We start from the raw sequence: 21,051 nt of genomic DNA, 5'->3' as shown, positions 1-21,051 counted from the left end.
AAAAATCTCTTTCACCATCTCCAACATATCATCGTTGCTCAAGTCTTAAATTTTTGTATTTTATAAAAATCTATATTTATTTAAAATTAAAATAAATTAATTATATATGTATATTGTGACCCTCTAGTCAACATTTATTCGGACGATCACATGATATGATATGTTAAAGTAGGTTGATGTTAGTCTTGCTCTCCCCGCAATTTATCAATTAGGAGTTTGGTTTACTAGTCATTCAAATTCTTAAACTTTATTAACAATTGAACTTATATGTAAAAACATGTTTATTAATTATTGGACTGTGATTAGGCTTATGCTAATGGTAAACTCATCTCGAAATCTATAAATACAAGTTTGAAATAATGGGATAAGTGATTGTATTTATTGTGAATTTAAAACTTTACTATACTAATTGAACGATTATGTTACTAACTTGAATGTCAAAGTACCTTTAACATGTACCCATCCACACGACTTGGACAAGGAATAAAGAGACTAAAAAACAGCGTAACTTATACTAATTAAACCATTAATCACTAACTTGAGTGTTAGAGTACCTTTAACAAATACTCATTCACACGACTTGAACAAAACATAAAGAAACTACAAAATAGCATAACTTAGACTTTGAAGACAATATTAGAGCTGAATATGACATGGAATGTTTGATTGCAATCTCATACCTCACACATAAAACAATCTCATTAAGTTAAAAATTATAAAATGTCTTATATTATTAGGATAGAATTTATGCAACATCTTAAAAATATTATAATACGATGAAACTCGCTTAAAATAACACAAACATCTTGCGAAGATATTATGGCACTGTTTGATTATAGATGTTATAAATCATACCAAAGTAATAATATTCTGTTACATGTCCAAATGTTAGGTCTATATGTAGCGAAGTTTGGTTACTAACACCTGTAATAGAATGTGGAAAAGGTACCTGTTCCTAATTTATGGTATAGTTTTGATTTTGTTGAAGTATCTCTATCTTCAAATACTTCACATTTCTGAACATGTAAATGCTTATTTGGTACATCTCAGCTAAGGTTTATAAAAATAAGTAGTTCAACTTCGAATACACCAATTGATAAAATAAAAGTTTAAACTTACAGAAAATAATTAATGCATCATTCTAAAAGCAACCAAAACATTGAATATTGTTTGCTTTTTCTCTTAAAAGTTAAAATCATAGTTAATGCAGTCTTTTTTTTTTGTCTATGTCTAAACTTATCAATTACTTAGTAACAGTTGACTTTGATTTAACGTGTTCGATGGTAATTACTATGATACAATTTCGATGGAAAGTTTGGTTAAAGTTAAAATTTCTCAACGTTTTTGGTGCCGAACATGTTTCTTAATTACCCTTTTAGTTGTCGCAAGTCACAACGTACAAGCCATTATATTTTAATGGTTTTATTTTATTAAACTGATATAATTTATTCTTAAATTTATTAAAATGGACAATTTTAAAAAATTATAAATTTGGACAAGTAGAGTTAAATAGATATAACTTCAATGTCAATAAATTTTAATCCGTAAGATAATTTGACTTGTCGTAGATTTGATTTAATTGGATTAATTTTTTTTTAAAATATGAGTTAAATTAGACTCGATTTACATAACTTGTAGGTTAATGGGTAAGTACCGGATTAAAAGTGGGTTTACCCACAATCTACCAACAAAAACACTATATTAGTTTTTTTTACCATTTTCAAAAGTTTTTTATTATAACTATTTATTACTTCTAATTTTATAGATTGATAATTTGATCTTTTTAAATACTCGATTGATGTTCAGTGATGTTTTAATAGTTTTGATGTTTAATTTAGTTTTTGTCAAATTATATAAATTGACATTTTAATTTCTAACTACTATCCTTATAATAATGTTTGGTAAAATATGTTGATACTATGGTTGTTCTACTATAAAATAATGTCATAAAATAATGAGTCAAGTTAATATATTTTGATTATACTATAATGAATATTTAAAATAATTTGAAAGAATAAAACATCCTTAAGTGGGTCAACAGATCATTTTATGGTGCGTTGAACTTAGTTATATAATTTTGTGTTTAGCAAAAAGTGAGTTGGGTTGAACTGACTCATTTTTAGCTTAACTTGTGGTGAACCAATTTGTGTGAATTGAGTTGACTTATTTTGACACCCATGAAAAAATGGTATCAAATGAGCATGATTTTCTAACTGAAAATGTAAAGTTATATTATATCCTCGTAACTTTAGGGAATGAGAAAAAGTAATGTGATTTTCACATGACTTTGATTAAACTAATACTATTTATTTATATTTTTCTTGTTTGCAATAAAGTGGTGTCATAGACACGACTTTACTTTGACAATATTTTAGTAAAAGTCATTTAAGGATGACACAACTTTAGTTAAAATTTAAGACATGACTTTGGTGTTTTTAGTGTTATCTTGACATTGTATGAGTTTGACACAATAAGACCTTAAAAAATTTAATTAAGTAGAATGAGTAAAATGTTCATACATGTTATAGATTTGGTAAGAGCATTTAGGTAAGGTATAAGATGTATTAAATTCAATTTTTACTAACAATATTTTTATTTTTAAGGTTTTCTAAAAATTAAATTTGGAAGATTTATAAATTCGGTGGAGTTCTTTTGGGCGTAAGAAGAGTAGTAAGAGTGGAATAAAGCATCTAGTTGTTATTAGGGTTTTATTAGTAATGTAGCTTTCGAGTACATTATTTTTTTTATGGTGCCATTTGGGAGTAAGTAGAATAAAAGGAGAAGAGAGAAGAATATTGGTTTTAAGAATTAAGTGCAAGCACTTAAGTATTAAGAGTTATAACAAGAATAACAATTTAAGTGAGAGGAACTAATTATTCTTTTTTTTTTTGTTTGTGTTTGTGTTGGTGTTGTAAAAAAGTTAACATTATTATTGTTTGTTTTCTTGATAGTATGTGTTGGAGATTGTATAGGGAGATAGCTTGTGTTTATTTTTACTTTTGTTTTTGTTTTTTTGAGTTTGAAATTTTAAATACAATGAATTATGTGAAATATTCATTAAAGGTAATTCTTTTATCATTGTGGATTTTATGGTTGTTTCGGTAATGACAATGGCTGCCATTAATTAAGCTCTTGTTCCTTTGTTGTTTCTTCTTCTTATTTTATCAAATGTGTATATATATTAGAGTTACGGGTAGTGTGATTATTATATATCTTAAGTAAGGTTCATCAAGATTTATTATATATATTAATATTATAGAAAAATAAGTAACTTATTTCTTTTACTAATAGTTTTATATATAATATGTATAGGATTTGAGGGGTATGTGAATTGGTATATGGAGGATATAATTTTATTTGATTATTATACATTGTGAGGTTATTGTTTTCTTATTATATTTTAGGTAGTAAAAGAAAAGTAACAGATATAAAAGATATTATATAATAATAAAATTAATATAATTTTATTAGAAATTAAAAGTCATTTTACTTTATTATATAACCTAAACATAATTTTTTTTATTATAAATTAGTGGTTTTATACTTTGATTATTGTAGAACTGAAACTTAATATTGGAATTTATACTTAAGTTCACAACTCAAATAAAAAAAATTATTATTTTTATTTTATTTGAATATTTTTCGATTATTAAAATTGTGTCACACTAACATTATTTCACTAGAAATAAAAAATAAAATAAATTTTATTAAATTAATTAAATTTGTAAGTGGACCACATCACTTTTTGATATTGTTCTACCACGACTTCACTTTTTTAGTTTGACACAACTTATTCACATCAAGTTATGCTTATTTCACACAATTTACGTAAATTCATATTTTTTAAAAGTTATTTATTTTAATAAATTTAAAAATAAATACTAATTTAATAAGAAGACCACATTTTTTTATGATTCTTAACCAAAGAAATTAAGTAAAATAAAATTCGGATAAGATCACGAAGTCCAATCCCTAGTAAAACTCCACGTTCTACAAATCCACAATCTCCGAAAAAGCGCGTTGGGTAGATCGCCCAACAAACTACCAACAAATGCTTATTATGATGAGTCGATTTTCTTGTACTTTCGGGTTGTTGGCGTCCAATTTCGAATTCTATGGATAAGGCGAATCAAGAACCTTCCAGCTGCTTACAGCACACACTGCAACTCCAAACAACAATTATTAATAATGTATTATAATAAGGAAAATAATTAAATACAATTTTCAATTTATGAAGTTTGAACAAAAAATTATCGTAAAAACCATAAATTTGCCAGTAAAAGTACACGACCACAATCTGTGAAATTGACCAAACTTTATCTATTGTTATCTATACACAAACATGTTTTTCTTTTTTTATTGCCCTAATTTGTGGGCGAAAATTTAGTAAAGTTTAGATATAGATTTATGTTGAATTTAGTTGAGGCTGAGGCTGAGGCTGAGAGCAGCCTGCAGACAAGGGGCACATCCCCAATCGAGCATTTTTATTTTCTGACAGGTTTTTGTTTGGAACGAATTTGTTTATTTTGTTTTGGTATTCCGAGCCACGTGGAGGAATAGAAAATAGGTAAAAGGAAAAAGAGAAATGAGAAATGTGAGGTAGAAAAAATGAGGAAAATGTGGGAAGAGACGACGTTCAAAGTCTGAAGAAGGCAAGAGCGCGTATTTGTTTGCTATATATACAATATAAGAAGAGAGGTTGGGTCTTGGTGAATTTTCCAATTGCCGCAATAATATAGCTTTTGAATTGTTTGGGCGTGGAAGGGAAATTGATGTTTTTGAATGTAAAAAGGAGGGTCTCTGTCAGCAATATCAGGGGTTGAAATTGAAACGGTTTTTGATTTTAACCCTGCAAAGAGCCTTCCTTTGCGGTTTTTTCTTTTTGAGAAGGCTCTTTGTGGTTGTTGTTGCTTCTGAGGAAGAAAATGATGCGGTTATGGATTTCTTATCTGCAATTGGTGGAGCTGTTTGTCAGTTCCTTGGTTCATTTGCTTTATGGATTTTACATATTTAGCACCGCTGTTGCTGGGGACCTCTCTCAGGCTCTCAATGAATATTTTCGCAAGCCTAACGTCGAGGTTGTTGAGGTCAAACATGGAACTTCCAGGCCCAATGCTGATGATCTTCCTCCTATTGTGTTGGTTCATGGGATTTTTGGATTTGGCAAAGGGGTAAGCCCCATTGCTTTTATTTCCTTCTTTTCCTCTCAACTTTTACCCTTTTCATGCTATTATTCTCTTTCTCTTCTGGGCTGCTGATTTGTCTTTGACACGGTTCTTTTTCACAGAGATTGGGGGCTTTGTCGTACTTTGGTGGGGCGGAGAAGAAAGATGATAGAGTTCTTGTCCCTGATTTGGGGTCTCTCACCAGTATCTATGACAGGTGGGCTATTGAGGTGTAAGACCTTCGTTTTGGGGTTTTTCCGATTAAACGTTTGTGTTCTGTACCTGTTCTACGCTTGCTCTGTTTTGCAACGTTTCTGAAAAGGGTTCCCTTGTTTTTCTTTGCCCTCAGGGCTCGAGAATTGTTCTATTATTTAAAAGGCGGGCAAGTTGATTACGGTGAGGAGCATAGCACGGCCTGCGGACACTCGCAGTTTGGACGAATCTATGAAGAAGGTTTGAAGATCTTGATGTTCTGTTTGGTGTTGCTGTTGTTCTAGCTTTTGTAATCTGTGATGTTTTATGAAAATGTGTTTCGTTGCTGTTATTGGGATGCAGGGCATTACCCTGAGTGGGACGAGGATCACCCTATTCATTTTGTTGGACACTCAGCAGGTGCACAAGTTGTTCGTGTCTTGCAACAAATGCTTGCTGACAAGGTTGGTGCTAATGGTTTCCCGTGCTTTTCACCTTTCCTTCTATTTCTAAAGGGTTTTATTTATTCATTTTGTTTATTTGTTGTGGTTTTCTTATTTTTTATTGTTTGATGTTCATACTGTCTTCAGACATTCAAGGGGTATGAAAACAGTTCAGAGAACTGGGTATTAAGTATCACCTCCTTATCTGGAGCATTTAATGGGACTACAAGAACATACACAGATGGCATGCAGTGAGTTCTTGTCAGCTTTTCCTTATAATTAAAGTTGATTTCTATTAGCTGTCTTTATTTAATTTTATTGCCTTCAAATGGGGGGTAGTTGAGAGAGCATGCAGTATTAATTCCTATGAGAAATGAATGAAAAACAGATAAACAACAAGGAAGATGCATGTAACAGCTCTTTTAAGCATATTATCTACATTCTTGCTTTAACTGAATTTCAAGAACTCTCTCCAGCAAAAAAACATGATAATTAGAATCAATATGTTGTCGATTATTAGTGTTGGCTACAATGGGCAAACTAAATGCTAAGCTAGGGTATAATTTGAGATTGTTTCAGGCCGGAAGATGGGAAAACATTGAAACCTATTTGCCTTCTACAGCTTTGCCGCATTGGAGTGATTATATATGATTGGTTTGACATTGCCTGGCTGAAGAACTACTACAATTTTGGGTTTGATCACTTTAACATGTCATGGAGAAAGATGGGTCTATGGGGTCTTGTCGATTGTCTATTGGGGAATGCGGGTCCATTTGCTTCAGGAGATTGGATCCTCCCTGATCTTACAATTCAGGGCTCTATAAAACTCAATTACCACCTACAAACATTTCCAAACACATACTACTTCAGCTATGCTACCAAGCGCACAACGAAGATCATGGGCGTTACAGTTCCTTCAAGCATACTTGGAATTCACCCCATGCTGTTCCTAAGAGTTTTGCAGATGAGCCAGTGGTGTTTTCCTCCAGATGTTCCTCCCCCTTACAAGGGATACAGGTTGGTTTTTAAAGACAATATATATACTATTACAGTACTAATTTGCAACTTGGATTAAGCTTGATCAATCAATCAACAAAATGTTACTTTTTCTGGTGCAGGGATGAGGACTGGCAAGACAATGATGGAGCACTAAACACAATATCCATGACTCATCCTCGCCTACCCATTGAACACCCCAACTGCTTGGTTGAGAAGGAATCAGACTGCAAACCTTTACAACCTGGCATCTGGTCCGTAAAACTAGCACCCTATATACTTTTTTCCAATAATAATTCATAACATACTCAATCCTGTAGCCTTAGGCTTAGCTTTGCATTATTTCCTTATATCTACAACAATTGTATGGTCTACTAAATTGCATCACAGATATCATCAGTATAGTGCAGTGACCTCTTTTTATAAGCTGCATTAAGAACATCTTTAATAGGGATTTCTTTTTTTTTTTTCAAGAGAATATGCTGATACCCAGCAGAGGGTATTCTGGTTGCAAATAACCTGTTGAATAAATGGCATTTAATGGTTTTGAAATGAACAGTTTTTGCTCTGAAAAGATATTCTGTATTATTGATGAATTTATGGTATTTTGATGGAACAGGTACTACACATATGTGAAGGGTGATCACATACTATTCATTATTAATCGGGAGAGAGCAGGAGTGCAGTTTGACTTAATCTATGACAGTATTTTCGAACGCTGTAGGAAACACGTCTTTAGGAAGAAGCCTCCAACAATGCCGAATGAAATCAACCATTAGCAGATAATTCTTTACTCTCCTTCATTCAACTAAAAGAGACATATTCACCTTTGTAAATGTAAATATTTTCCCAGCTTTTCACCTCAGTTTTATGCCACCATTCTGTATTTTGTAGGATTGTGAGGGATATATCAGAGGCCATAGTCAATAGAATGTCACAATCACTATAGTGTACACAATTGTTGTCTCAGTATAAATACCACAATTTCTTGAAATTTTAATTTTGAAAGTGGGTTGTGGTAGAGATTATGTGCTATAAACCTGGAACCTCTTCAATGTCAATATCCAAACCGTTTATTTTTTTCAAACACGTCGCTTTTTCTTACAACGCAAACTCTATAATTTCCTTTCTTTATGTCGTAGATACTTTGCCACATGTAAATATACAGAAAATTTTGGTTTCAGTTGCTGATTGATGAAATGGTCATTTTGTATTTTTTTATAGATGTTCAAAAATATCCTTATCCAATCTTAAAATACTTGACAATTATTTCATACTAATGTTTAGTTATAACTTTTTATTACATTATAAATGAATAAATAAGTATTACATATAAATAGAATTGTACGCAGTGGTTGCTGTGCTTTCTTATAACTTTTACAGATTCAGATTTCTATTTTTTTAATTTCTTAGTAGGATTTTTTTTTCAAATATGTAATAAGTTCCTATAATTATGTTATTAAAATTTAATATGATCACATTAAGTCTTAAATGTATTTAATAATTAAAATTCTCATTTATATAATAAAATTTAATCATTACTAATTTCACGATAAATAATTAAACATTCAACTGTAATTTTAAAAGCTTACTTATTATTTCAAATGAACACGTGCTTGTGTCTCACGATTTCGGTATAATTTTTTTTGAAACACCAAAGTCGTAAACAAGACTAACAACTTCCGTGTCTGGACCATATAAAATGCATGCAATTGGAGACCTATAATTATGGACCACATTATTCGTCTCTATTTTATTTTTAATTATTTAAACATGAAAAACACAAATAGGATTTGTTAACATGTTTTTTAAATAAAAATTCAATATCTTCACTATCTAAAATCGAAATAGTGAGATTTAACAATATACTTAATTTCTTAGTTTGCTACCCGCTATGATTTTACGACAAATTAATATCATGATTTAAATTATTTATTATAAATTTTAAATATCATTAATATATTTTAAAATTGATTACTGATTTATAACTATAATATGTTTATAATGTAAAAATATTTCCTATCATGAGTTATTATTGCAATAATATATAAAAAAAATATTTGATTATGCTCTTTTAGATTAATTTGCTCTGTAAACTTTATTGAATTAAAAAATTAAAGTAATAATTGCATAATTCTCTTAATATTTCAAATTTGTTTAGTTACCAAATTCATTTTATTTAGAAAATACACCTTTTTGTAGGTGTTGTTCCCTCCACCTCCCCGTTTACTCCCTGCACCTCCTAAAAAAATTTTAATTACAAAAAAACCCATCTCATTTTCACTCTCTGGTGCCGCCACACCCCCATCCCACTTCTTCCAAATCCGTTTGACATTCTTCCTAACATCATCCTCTTTAAAAAGGTTGAATAATTTTCGGATTTTGCCAGGGCGAGAGTATCCCTACAACGAAGGTTTTGCCAGAAACCTAAGAAATATAGGTTGCAATACCCCTAGGATGGATGGTCCAGCCGACAAAATCACCCACCGCGTGTTTGGTATGTGCCATGGAGCCCTGAAGCAAGGTGGCTACTGCAAATAGCACGAGAAACACGCTTCTCGCTATAGATGTGTGTTCTTGGAAGTAAATCATCTCTCTTTGTTTCTAGATTATACCTTTATCTATGTTACTCTTATCTCTTTCTTTTCCTCCCATTTTCGTCTTCAACCATTTCTATTTAAAACAAGAAAACAACAAAAGGCTTCATTTGAGATCCGTCTGACTTGAACAAATATCTATATTCGTCAACGGATGTCCATATCCATTTAAGGGAATTTTCCATATCCCTTTTGGGTTCGAGTTACATCATAAATGAAAGTGGGCATAGGGCAAAATGAGTTAAGTACCAAGAGTTTGGAATTATTTTCCACCATTATATTTAATCCAGCAGTGTTAGTTGGATTACTAAAAAAAGTTTCAAGCAGCAGATCTTTGCTAAAGTGCAAAACACGAAGTTAAACCTCACAGAAGACCATACCATATCCCCAAATCCTTATCCTCACCCTTTGCTCAAGAATTTGTAAAAACACTTAAAAAACAATAAATAATCAAAAAGCAATGATAAAGGTGTTAAATTATTAACACTTTCTCTTCAGTTTTCCTCCCGCGTGCCACGTCTTGTTCCATGGAAGTAACTAGAAGGAAAAAAAATGAAAACAATGGGAGAAGAGAGGGAAGAAAACGAAACTATAACACCAAAAGAGAGAAATAAAAATGGAGAAAAGAAGGAGTGAGAAAGAGTGAAGTTGTGGGGGTGGATGATAGAAACGGAAATGAGAAAGAAAAGGGAAAAGAGAGAAGTCTGAAGGAGGTGGGGTGTGCTGTGCCGCAAGGGTTTTTAATAAAAGTATAAAAAGTTAAGGGTAAAAGTAAAAATATTTTAACCTGAGAACAAAAAAATAAGAGGTTCATGGAGAAGTTTGCGGTGGTGTAGGGAGAACCTCTGTCTTACAATTACCAAGTTAAGAACAGATAGGTTCCCTTATGAAGAAGCAGACAAACCCTAGTCGTCATTAGTGAACGTATGTTCATATTCGTTTCTCCAACGGATAATACTATCAGTTTAAAAATACAACGTATATTTATATTCGTTCAAATATTACTAAAGGGTAAAAATGAAATGGGGAGGTGGAGAAAACATTTTGTAGAGGTAGAAGAAGTAACGCTCTCTTTTTATTCAGCAAATAAAACTTATAACTATTCAGCCCAATTCCTCGGCCCAACTAAATATAAAACCAAAATGGAATGCATTGTACTTTCTCATTAACACTGTTTTTTTATCTCATCTTTATACATCATTTAATTTTCAATTCAGAGATATTAAAAAAACTTTATGATGAAACATTGTTCTCGAAGGTTGAAAAAGCACCACACAGTGATAACAATAAAGAATAACGAATATTTTAATTATTAAAATAATCATTTAACTTATGAGAATGAAAAAGAATATTTAATTAAAATCAGCCAATAAGATTTTCCCACAACAACTAAACATCAATGTTGAATACTTATATCGATAGTATAATTAAGAAAAAAATTACGATATTTAAATATAAATTAAAATAATTTTTTAAAACGAAAGGACATAGAAAAACATAAGCATTGGGTTTTTTTTTCATCTCTTGGCTTGTGTACTTCATCTATAAATATAGTTTTCCCAAATTCATCAGAAGTCAAATTTTCAAAGTTTTTGTTGTTGTTTTCCACACCATGAAATTGCTAAGTGCTGGCAATTTGTGCAACAATTTTCCTTGTGATGGTCAATACACAGCATCCTCCCATGAGAATGTTCTTAAAAGCATCTCAAGCAGACAACAAGCTTGAACTCCTACATTTCTTCTTCCTAAAGTTATATTTAATGTAATCTTTGTTCTTATATAAGTCGCTTCAATATTAAAATTCAGCTTACAATTATAATTGTGCTTTAATTTAATCTAAATATTGAAATTTTAGTTTTAAAAATTTAATTTAATTTCAATCAATTTTAAATCATAAATTGAATTATTATCATCACGAGAGCGTGATTAACTTTCGTCAAAATTAATTAATTTAATAACTGTTTACTATTATTAATGTTGTGATTTTTTATTTTAATTTTGTCTTTAAACTTCTTCTATCTTCCATTGAACTTGAGCCAGATACGAAGAACACGTTCCCAGATTCTCACATGTTTTGAAACCGAACAGAAGCATGTGACTCATCGTCCTTGGTCGACCATTGATTAAGTAATGTTTATGTTGGTAAATGTGAATGAGAAGCATTAACAGTAAAACTTAAGTAGTGATGATGAAATATAAAAGGTAAAGGAGGAAGGAGAAATCATTGAAATGAACTTGCTCTCTAGATTGCTCTGAAAAAGTTATGAGAAAGCTGTGAAGTTTAGTTAAAGAGTGAGAAAGAGAGAGGTTATGTGTATGTTGGGTGGGGGACAATCTTAAGACAACAAAACCCACACTCCCCCACATTTAATATTAGTAATACAACACTAAAATTATCAATACTTATTATCAATATACTTTTTTTAAAAGTAAAAATACTTACTCATATTTTACTTTATACTTTGTAGAGACGGAATTATATATATATATATATATATATATATATATATATATATATATATATATATATATATATATATATATATATATTTTGAAGGCAAGCGATAAAGAATTTATAACTTTATAAATTATAAAATAAATATTAAATAAATTACTTTTTTTAGTAATTTAAAATAAAAATAAATAAAATTATATATGTTTTAGGTGTTAGAGTCAAGATCGATGGTCTGACTGCACTATCCAAGATTGATGTTCCGTTCATTTGTCATATTAGATGTCAAAGTCATAAAAATTTGAGTACTCAAATATCAACAATGTATTAAATGTAATTATGTAACTTCTTACTTTTTATCTATATTTATAGATTTTGAAATGAGTTTTTATTAGCAACGATTTAATTACAGATCCAATTGATGATAATTACACTTTAAGTTACTCATAATTAGTGTTATAATTTCTCTCTAAATGATGGTTTGGTTTATTTCTTGCTTACGATCACAAAAATAGTACATGTAGAAGAATAGACTGTTCGGTATGTGATATGATTAGACGATCATACAATATAGGCTTAATTACCTACTTAGTCCCCATGTTCGGAGGTAATTTGCTGTTTAGTACCCGGTTTTAAAAATGTAGGCATTTGATACCTATGTTTTGAAATTTGTATCAATTGAATCCTACCCACTTAACGCCGTTATAAATCTAACGTTTTTCTGACTGTGTATGTGATTTGTGGACGAGCGTTTGTGGACGAGCGACGAGGACGCTCGTCCAGCGAGGCAGAAGAGGACGCTCGTCCAGCGAAGCGAACGCCCAGTCAGGCAGAAGAGGACGCTCGTCCAACGAAGCGAACGCTCGTCCAGAACCGCTCGTCCACAAATCACATACACAGTCAGAAAAAACTTTAGATTTATAACGGCGTTAAGTGGGTAGGATTCAATTGATACAAATTTCAAAACATAGGTATCAAATGCCTACATTTTTAAAACCGGGTACTAAACAGCAAATTACCTCTGAACATGGGGACTAAGTAGGTAATTAAGCCTACAATATAATAAATATATATATAATAAATATTTTTTTATTTTAAACTTAATCATGGAAACTTTACTTATTGTAATGATAAATGAATAAAAGATAAGGTATTGAAGAGGAAAAAAAGCTTGAACTAAAAGGGGAGAAGAGAAAGGAGATTGAAGAAAAATATTTCAGTATCTTTGTGGTGAAAATAATTATTGTGGTCATAAATCATACTTTTATTCCTAGGAGAATATGTAAATGTTCATGTTTAACTCAAATATTCTTTTAGATTTTTTTCAAAAATAAGTATAATTTGTTTTGTGAAGTATAATGTTTTTATTATGGTGTTGGGTGAAGTTATCATGTTTTTGTATTTTTTTTAATAAATTTTCGTTATGACAAAATAGTGTCAATTTTTTTTTTAAATTATTTTTGAAAAAGTGATTTTACAAATATATTCTTAAACTACAAACTATCTACAATGTTTTATTTATAATTCTTATTTGACGGATTATATTTCAAAAAGTAAACTTTCAACAATTGTTTTATTGCGTTAAGAATTGTTTAATTGCTTTAGATTTGTGTCGCAGTAATTTTTTTAAATTCTCATAAGTGTCTCACAACTCACTTCTTTAATTTTTAATAATCGTTTCATTAATATTTTCTTTCAAATTTTCTTTAAACCATTTTTCTTTTAAAGTTGTTGAGTTTTCTTAAACATAGCTTTAACATAAGCTTTTGAATTATATATATATCTTAAGTTTCACTCTTTTCTCAAGATATATAAAATGACGTAAGCCTTCTCAATTTTTATATCTAACATTCCATACTTTATTCAAATTTTGAGTAAATTTATCCCACTTTAATAATTACTCGAGTTATACTTGTTCATATTCTCTATTGACATGAGAATGTTTTCAAACAAAATACACATAGGTTAGTATTTATTTATTTATTATTCCTAATTAAAAATATGTCTATTAAGTATTCGGATAATAAAGGTTGTTGAGCTATATGTTTTGAGCTTTTTTGTGCATAACTTAAAAGATAAGCTTTTTTTATATACAAATCTCAAATTTCACTTTTCCTTCATGCATAATGTTATTCAAGCATTTTCAATTTTTTATATATCACACCATATTGATTTGTCTCATAATTAATTTACTTCACCTTAACAATTATTCTTACATGCTCATACTTAATTAATCCAAATATTCTCTATCAACATCATAGTAAGTTCATACAATACACCACGAGTATAAATTTATTTGTCATTTTTTATAAAAAAATAATTATTTAAATAGAAAAAGAGAAAATTAACAAAAGCAAATATGCGCGTATGAGCAAGGATGACTTCGACGCCGCCGTCGCCAGCGACGTGCTCATGGATCCGCGATCTTGAGAAGCACTCCTGCGATGAGTTCTCCTTCGTCATCATGTAGGCTAACGAAGTGATCGAGGATCAAAGCCAGGTGGAGACCGGCGCCGACACTGTCTTCGTCTGCCTCTATGACGGACACGGCGGAGCCGAAGCCTCGCACTTCATCAACGATCACCTCTTCCTTAATCTCATGAGTCAGTCTCCTTTTCCATCTTTCTCACAGCCAACAATTACCCGATTCCACCAAAAAACAACCAATGACGACAATTTCCTAGAACGAAACTTTATCTAAACCTAATTTCAATCTAAAACCCAATGTTCCCCAATTGCCAACCACGAACCCTACTTTTCCCAAATTTGCCTAATTTCCCACACACTCAATGTCTGACCCCAAAATACCAAAGTTAACCCTAAAATCTTTTAATTTAATTTCCAAAAATCCTTTTTAAGTTTTGTTTTTATTAAATTTACCATATTTTAAACTTTTTTAAAATTTAAAATCATTGAAATCCACGTAATGAGCTGTTATTGTGCCATGTGGGTCTTAAATGCTACCTTAGCATGCCACCAGGCTAACAGTAAGGGCATTATTCATTCAATTTTACATAAAAAAGGACTCAATTGAGCTCTTTCAAAATACAAGGACCTAATTGACACAAATATGCACAAATAGGGACCTCTAAAATGATTAAACCTAAAAATAAAGATATATCGTATTTCTATTCGGTTAGTCATAGATCGAGTGATCAATTATATTTTGGATGGTCAATTAGTGAGCTCGGCTACAATGCCAAACATGCGGGTTGGTGTGACACCAACCCGAATGAACGTCTCATTACTCAAAGCCCACATCCCATAGCTCGGAGCACAAGTCACCAAGACTAGCCGATCACTGAACAGGTCGAGCAATTATGTACCAATATGAATAGTCAATCACCGATGAGTAGGGTAACGCCGGATCGCGATCAAGGAAAAAAAAGACAATCAACCATGAATTGAATTGACTAGATTAACCTTAAAATTGATCAATTTAATAGAAAAGTATGATTACTTACAATTGGACCGTAATTAGGTTAATATTAATCGAAAGTCTACCATCAAACCTATAAATAAAGATTTTGAAGTAAAGAGGTAGGTTACGTGCATTTACTATTATGTTAACTATTAATTGTTAAACATTGAGCTAACTTTGACATCAAAGTACTTCCTGCATATACTCTTTGAATGGTTTGAGCAAACGATAACTCACTTTCTAGATAACATTTAGACTTAAGATGATACGATACAACTTGAACAATTGATCTTAACCCACACCTGAAATAAAATGTATGATATTGAGAAAAAGACAAAAATATTTAATAATAGTACTTGATGAGAATAATTACTTACCTGCAAAATCTAATAAAAGTTGAGGTGTTTAATAACATAATATATTTTCCTGCAACTAGTTAAATGCATATATTATATTATTATATAATATTACTAGAGAAGATTAGGTAGGAGAATTCATATACCTACTAGGTTGTAAATGTGATGACTCACTCCATTAACCAAACCATTCCTTTATGGAAACTACCCAGGCCTAACACCTTTGACGCTCCAATGGCATTTTGATCTCACATTTCATTTAATGTAAAAAGTGGACTCTAAATAATTATTTATAATCTTATGTTTTGATTATTTTTACACAAATTACTTCTAAAATTATTTAAACGTTTATGTTTAAATATATGCAAACAATTTCATCTCCAATAAGCTATATAAATAACAAAAATGTTTTATCATTTTTTAACTTTATGACGATAAATTGAAAGGAAAAATAAGTAAATAAATCTAAGAAAAGTTAAAAAAAGATTTAATAGTCCTTATTTTTGTCAGTTTTGTTCGAAGTTCATCGACTTTTTCTAACATTCAAATTGGTCTCAATTTTTGTAATTTTTGTTCAATTTGATCATTTTTTATGACGGTGTCTAAATCATTAATGACATAGTGTCCACGTGAGCCATTATGAATGAGGTGTAACTTTTTTGACATAAGTGAGAATTGACCAATGAGGAACTACCACGTGATAGTTTCATCTTCCAACCAAAATAAGAACGGAGGTTGTTGTTCGAAGATGGAGGCACGAGAGATTGCGACAAGTGCTTGGTTCACGATTTTGTTCCAGTGTGGTGACCCTCTAAGATTTGGGTTCTGTTTTTTTTTTAATTTTGCACGTTTGATGGTGCGAAAGAGAAGATAAATCTTGTGATCCGGGGCTTTTTGCGATTTAGGGTTCATGATTTTTGGGATTACGGGTTTGAACAGGTGGAGAAGATTTTGCGATTTGGGATTTTGCATTGCTCTCAAACTATTGTCGTGGCTGTCACGGTAGTTAACGAGGTTCTGGTATGGTGGGTCTCTACGATTCGAGTTTTGGTTTTTTTATTTTGCAAGTTTGATAGCATGGAGGAGAAGATAAATCTTGCGATTTGAAACTTTTTGCAAGTTACAATTAGTGATTTTTGAGATTACATGTTCACATAGGTGGAAAATATCTCGCAATTTAGGGTTTTGATGACTAACAACTTGCGTAGTGGTTTGATGAAAGAATGATTGTTCTGATGGTGACTAGGGTTTTTAGTGGTGAGAGGTTGAAGATGATGATGTGGCCACATTCAATTACCACATTCCACGTCAGTCATCGTTTACATTACCACATATGTAAAAACGTTACACCTCATTCGGCAATGGTGCACGTGGACATTGTGTCATTAACGATGTAGACACCGTCATAAAAAATGATCAAAAATTACAAAAATTAGAATCATTTTGAAGGTCCGATAAAATGTTGAGAACCACTTTGAATAAAATTTAAGAAAGTAGAAACCAAGATAGATATTAAGCTAAAAAAGAAAACTTTAAGTAAAAAAGGATGAAATAAAAAAGTTAAAAGAATACATTAGAAAATTAATTTTATTTTCACGAAGTGAATATTTTATAAATGCGTTCTTACTTTGCTTGCTAATATGTCTTAACGTTTATATGATAGTGAGATTTTTCTATACACATAAACTTCCATTTCGTGTTCAAAGTAGAAATAATTTTCTTTTTTAAGATAATCTCTTTAATGGTCTCGTTTTATTAAATTATTTTCTTTTAAAGATAATGTCAGTTGTTTATTTTATTCAAAATTTGAGTCGATTTATTTTATACTAAACCATATTAACTATTTGTGACTTGGATGATGTCTTTAACATATACTGCACAGTGATATTTTTAATTTTGGCAGCTTCCGTATATAACTCATTTATTGACAGTGTTAAAAAATTTCTTACAGTCATAATGCATATATATAAAAAAGTTATTAGAAAACTTATGTAATAATAATAATAATTTGAAATAACGGTTTATGGCAAACTAGATATATTTGAAATATATGCGTATACCCTATACCTATACGCCAATATTTATTCTGGTAGGAGAAACTTATCAAATGAAGTCTATTGTATTCATTTTATATACGGATAGATTTTGTGGAGGGAAAAGGAGGTTTTTTATCCACTCAATTTTTTTATATATAAATTAACATATAATTTAAAATATATTATCTTTAATATATTTATATATTTTACACTTCAATTTTTTTTATATTATATAAAAGTTTTAATATTTTAAAATATTTGTTGAAAATCTTGATTCGTTACTAGAAATACTTAATTTACTGATAAAAATTTATCGATGGTAAATATAAAATTAGAGAAAAATTAGTGATAAATATTGACATTTGATTTTACAAACAAAAATTTGTTGGTAAATAAGTTATGAAATTATAGATCAAATATCTTTTGGTAATATTTGTTAGTAAAATTGTAATAATTGATTATTGAAGGATTATTACTAATGAACTGATTATTGGTAATTAAGTGACGAAATTAAAATAAAATTTTGCGATGCATTTTCTTCCTCATTTCAACGTCGATTATGGTTTCATTCTCCCCATTTTAAGAATTAAAGATTCCACAAATTCACCATTTCCAGCTTCGATTTTAGCCCAAAACTCGTGTTTCCATATTTGTATTTCTTTTCAAACCCTATTTCTTGATATCAATCTATCTTCAAAAACCCAATTTGAAGTGAGGTTCATGTAGGGACAGCAGACGTAGCTGATTTTTTATGGCACCACTACTTGTTTGTCCTAAGTGGTTATGGAGGTAAGATTTTATTCATTCCCTTTTGCTTTATTCATTAAGGAAATTCGTTGACGATGTATGGTTATCGTTCACACTGAAAATGAGAAAATTCAGCCTGATTGATTGTCGACGCTTTTCTAGTGCAACATAAGAATCCAAGTTAGTATCAAAGTCTTCCAATTGTGGTGTTTAATTTGTATTTTCCAGTATTTTTATGAGTGAATTTGACAATTTTGTTGTTCTCGTACTTATGCTTGGTGTTTGATTTGCTTGATACTAATATATGATTTAGTTTGTTATTTTATTTTGATTCCTATGATTATAGTTTTAAAATAGTTTTGGTTATTTGATGTGTAGTTGAATGTAAGACCTTGAATGTTTGGTTATTTGTTGTTTTAGAGTACTTTATTAGTTTTAAAAACTATTCATGCTATGTGTTTTAGTGGTTTGTCTGACTTCCTTATTCTAAGAACACGTGATTTGAGTTTTTAGTAGTCAAGATTGGAGAAAATAAGACATTAAATGTATCTGAGATTAGTAGAGTGTCCTTCTTGCATGTGATGATGAGTTTATGAGATTAGTAGAGTACCCTATTTGAATTAGAAGTTCTAATACGCTTTTTCGAAAAGTAAACACTATGTTTGTTGCTAGTTTTTGGTTTTGATTATTTTAAGTTGTAGTATTTAAGTCTCTAAGTGTTATTAGGAGTTTTTATGCGAATTAGGAGTTTTCATTGTTAGGAGTTTTCATTATTAGGAGTTTTCATTGTTAAAAATTTTCATTATTAGGACATTTCTTACTTAAGATTTTTCATTATTAGGAGTTTTCATTTTTAAGAGTTTCCATTATTAAGAGTTTCCATTGTATAAAATTACTAGTTTAATAACTTATAATTTATCGTATGTATGATTATTATGTTTTGTTTCGGTACACTAAAAGAAGATCTTTGCACGATTGTATATAATATAGTTACACTTATCAAAAGTCATTACAACAATCAAACATCCATTGACAATATGAACTTAATGATGAAGTATATGTCACTAATTACCAATATATTTTATAAATCTATCACTAAATCTTACTGTTAGGATATTTATCTTATTTTATCATCATTATATTATGTTAAGAGTTACCCTATTTATCATGATTATATTGTGTCAAGGGTTACCCTATTTATCATGATTATATTGTGTCTAGAGTTACCCTATTTATCATGATTATATTACGTTTAGGGTTACCCTATTTATCATGTACTCTTGTATTAATTTATTCTTATAAATATAGCATTATGAGAGGGATCAATCAAGTCCTCTAGAATTATTTTACAGTTTAATACTCAAGTTGGTATCAGAGCGGGTCGATCCCGCTCTGGTTTCTGTCTCCTAGCATTTGTCCAGTGCCACAGTCTGCTGCCGTCGGCCACTGTCCACCACCATCTTTGTCGGTCACCACCACAGTCTCCGGCCGTTGTCTTCCATCCCCGGCCACCGTCCGCAGCCGACCGCGACTAGCCATTGTCATAGTTATGTCTGTCTAAACCCTTAGGGCTTTCTTGTTCCTCGCTGGTACGATTCTTCTTCTTCTTCAGAGATGGCGTCTGACAGTACTCTTTCCTTCTCCTAAAGTCCATCAATTACCTTCGAGAAGCTAAATGGAAAAAATTATCTATCATGGTTTGCTGCTGTTGAAATGTGGTTCCTTGGCCAAGGAAATTATGACCACCTTGAGCGAGATGGAAGCCATGTGCCTACTGAAAAAGTTTATCAGTGGAAACAAGCAGATTTCCAATTGTGTGCCCTATTATGGCAATCAGTGGAACCAGAACTTCTTATATCTCTGAGGGCTTTCAAAACTTGTCACTCCTTTTGGAAGAAAGCCCAAAGCATTTATGCCAACAATATTCAACGTCTCTATGACACTGCAAACAAGCTTGCATCTCTTAAAATGGTAGACCGTGATATGGTGTCCTTCATGGCTGAAGCCCAATCTGTTGTCGAAGAACTAAGGATGTTTTTAGAAGCTAACCCATTAGAGGATATCAAAATGAAACTAGACAAATTTTACATGGTGTTGATCCTTCGTGCCCTACATCCCGATTTTGATCATCTCAAAGATCAACTTCTGACCAGTCATGTATTGACCACTCGCCTTCTGCGTGTCTCGGTACCTCAAACTCGGGAAGCACATGAACTAGTGGAACCATTTGTCATGGTTGCCAAACGAGGAAGAGGAGGACGTGTCACTAGAGGAGGAGGATGAGGAGGTCGAGAACGTCCTCAATGCACATACTGTAAAAAGATAGGTCACACTCAAGAGAATTGCTACTCCTTACATGGTTTCCCTTCCAAAACTGTCAATATTTCGAAGACTGAAACTTCCACTTCAAAGATTGAAACTTCTACTTCTAAGTTCTCTGAGGATGAATATCAAGAGTATTTAAGGTTAAAGTCTAACAGTTTGGAACAACCATCTCAATTTCCTAGTACATCAACAGCCTGTGTTTCTTAATCCATGGAAGGTCAAAATTCATGGGTAATTGGCTTAGGTGCTTATGATCACATTTATGGTAATATCTCTTTGTTCTCATCTATTTCCTTTTGAGAAAACCTCATTTCATAACCC

At 31.0% G+C, this 21,051-nt stretch overlaps 1 protein-coding gene across 1 annotated transcript; it reads left to right on the top strand.

Moving 5' to 3' along the window:
- The first annotated feature begins 4,371 nt into the window (after positions 1 to 4,371).
- On the top strand, positions 4,372 to 7,883 carry LOC124846221 (uncharacterized). Its single transcript, XM_047323444.2, has 8 exons — positions 4,372 to 5,171; positions 5,288 to 5,382; positions 5,515 to 5,618; positions 5,721 to 5,821; positions 5,948 to 6,051; positions 6,380 to 6,817; positions 6,919 to 7,050; positions 7,416 to 7,883. The coding sequence occupies exons 1-8, from the start codon at positions 4,926 to 4,928 to the stop codon at positions 7,573 to 7,575; spliced, it is 1,380 nt and encodes a 459-aa protein (XP_047179400.2). The 5' UTR covers positions 4,372 to 4,925; the 3' UTR covers positions 7,576 to 7,883.
- The last annotated feature ends 13,168 nt before the right edge of the window (positions 7,884 to 21,051 follow it).

The sequence above is a fragment of the Vigna umbellata genome, chromosome 9 (assembly GCF_029865625.1).
Source record: "Vigna umbellata cultivar VRB3 chromosome 9, Vumbellata_1.0, whole genome shotgun sequence".
NCBI lineage: Eukaryota > Viridiplantae > Streptophyta > Magnoliopsida > Fabales > Fabaceae > Vigna > Vigna umbellata.
The sequence above is the reverse complement of the archived record's forward strand: the minus strand, read 5'-3'. Positions and strand labels throughout refer to the sequence as shown.

Coding starts and splice junctions, on each gene's coding strand:
- LOC124846221 (XM_047323444.2), top strand. CDS start 4,926: ATGATGCGGTTATGGATTTCTTATCTGCAATTGGTGGAGCTGTTTGTC. Junction 6,052..6,379: donor ACATACACAGATGGCATGCA/GTGAGTTCTTGT, acceptor AGATTGTTTCAG/GCCGGAAGATGGGAAAACAT. Junction 6,818..6,918: donor CCCCCTTACAAGGGATACAG/GTTGGTTTTTAA, acceptor TTTCTGGTGCAG/GGATGAGGACTGGCAAGACA.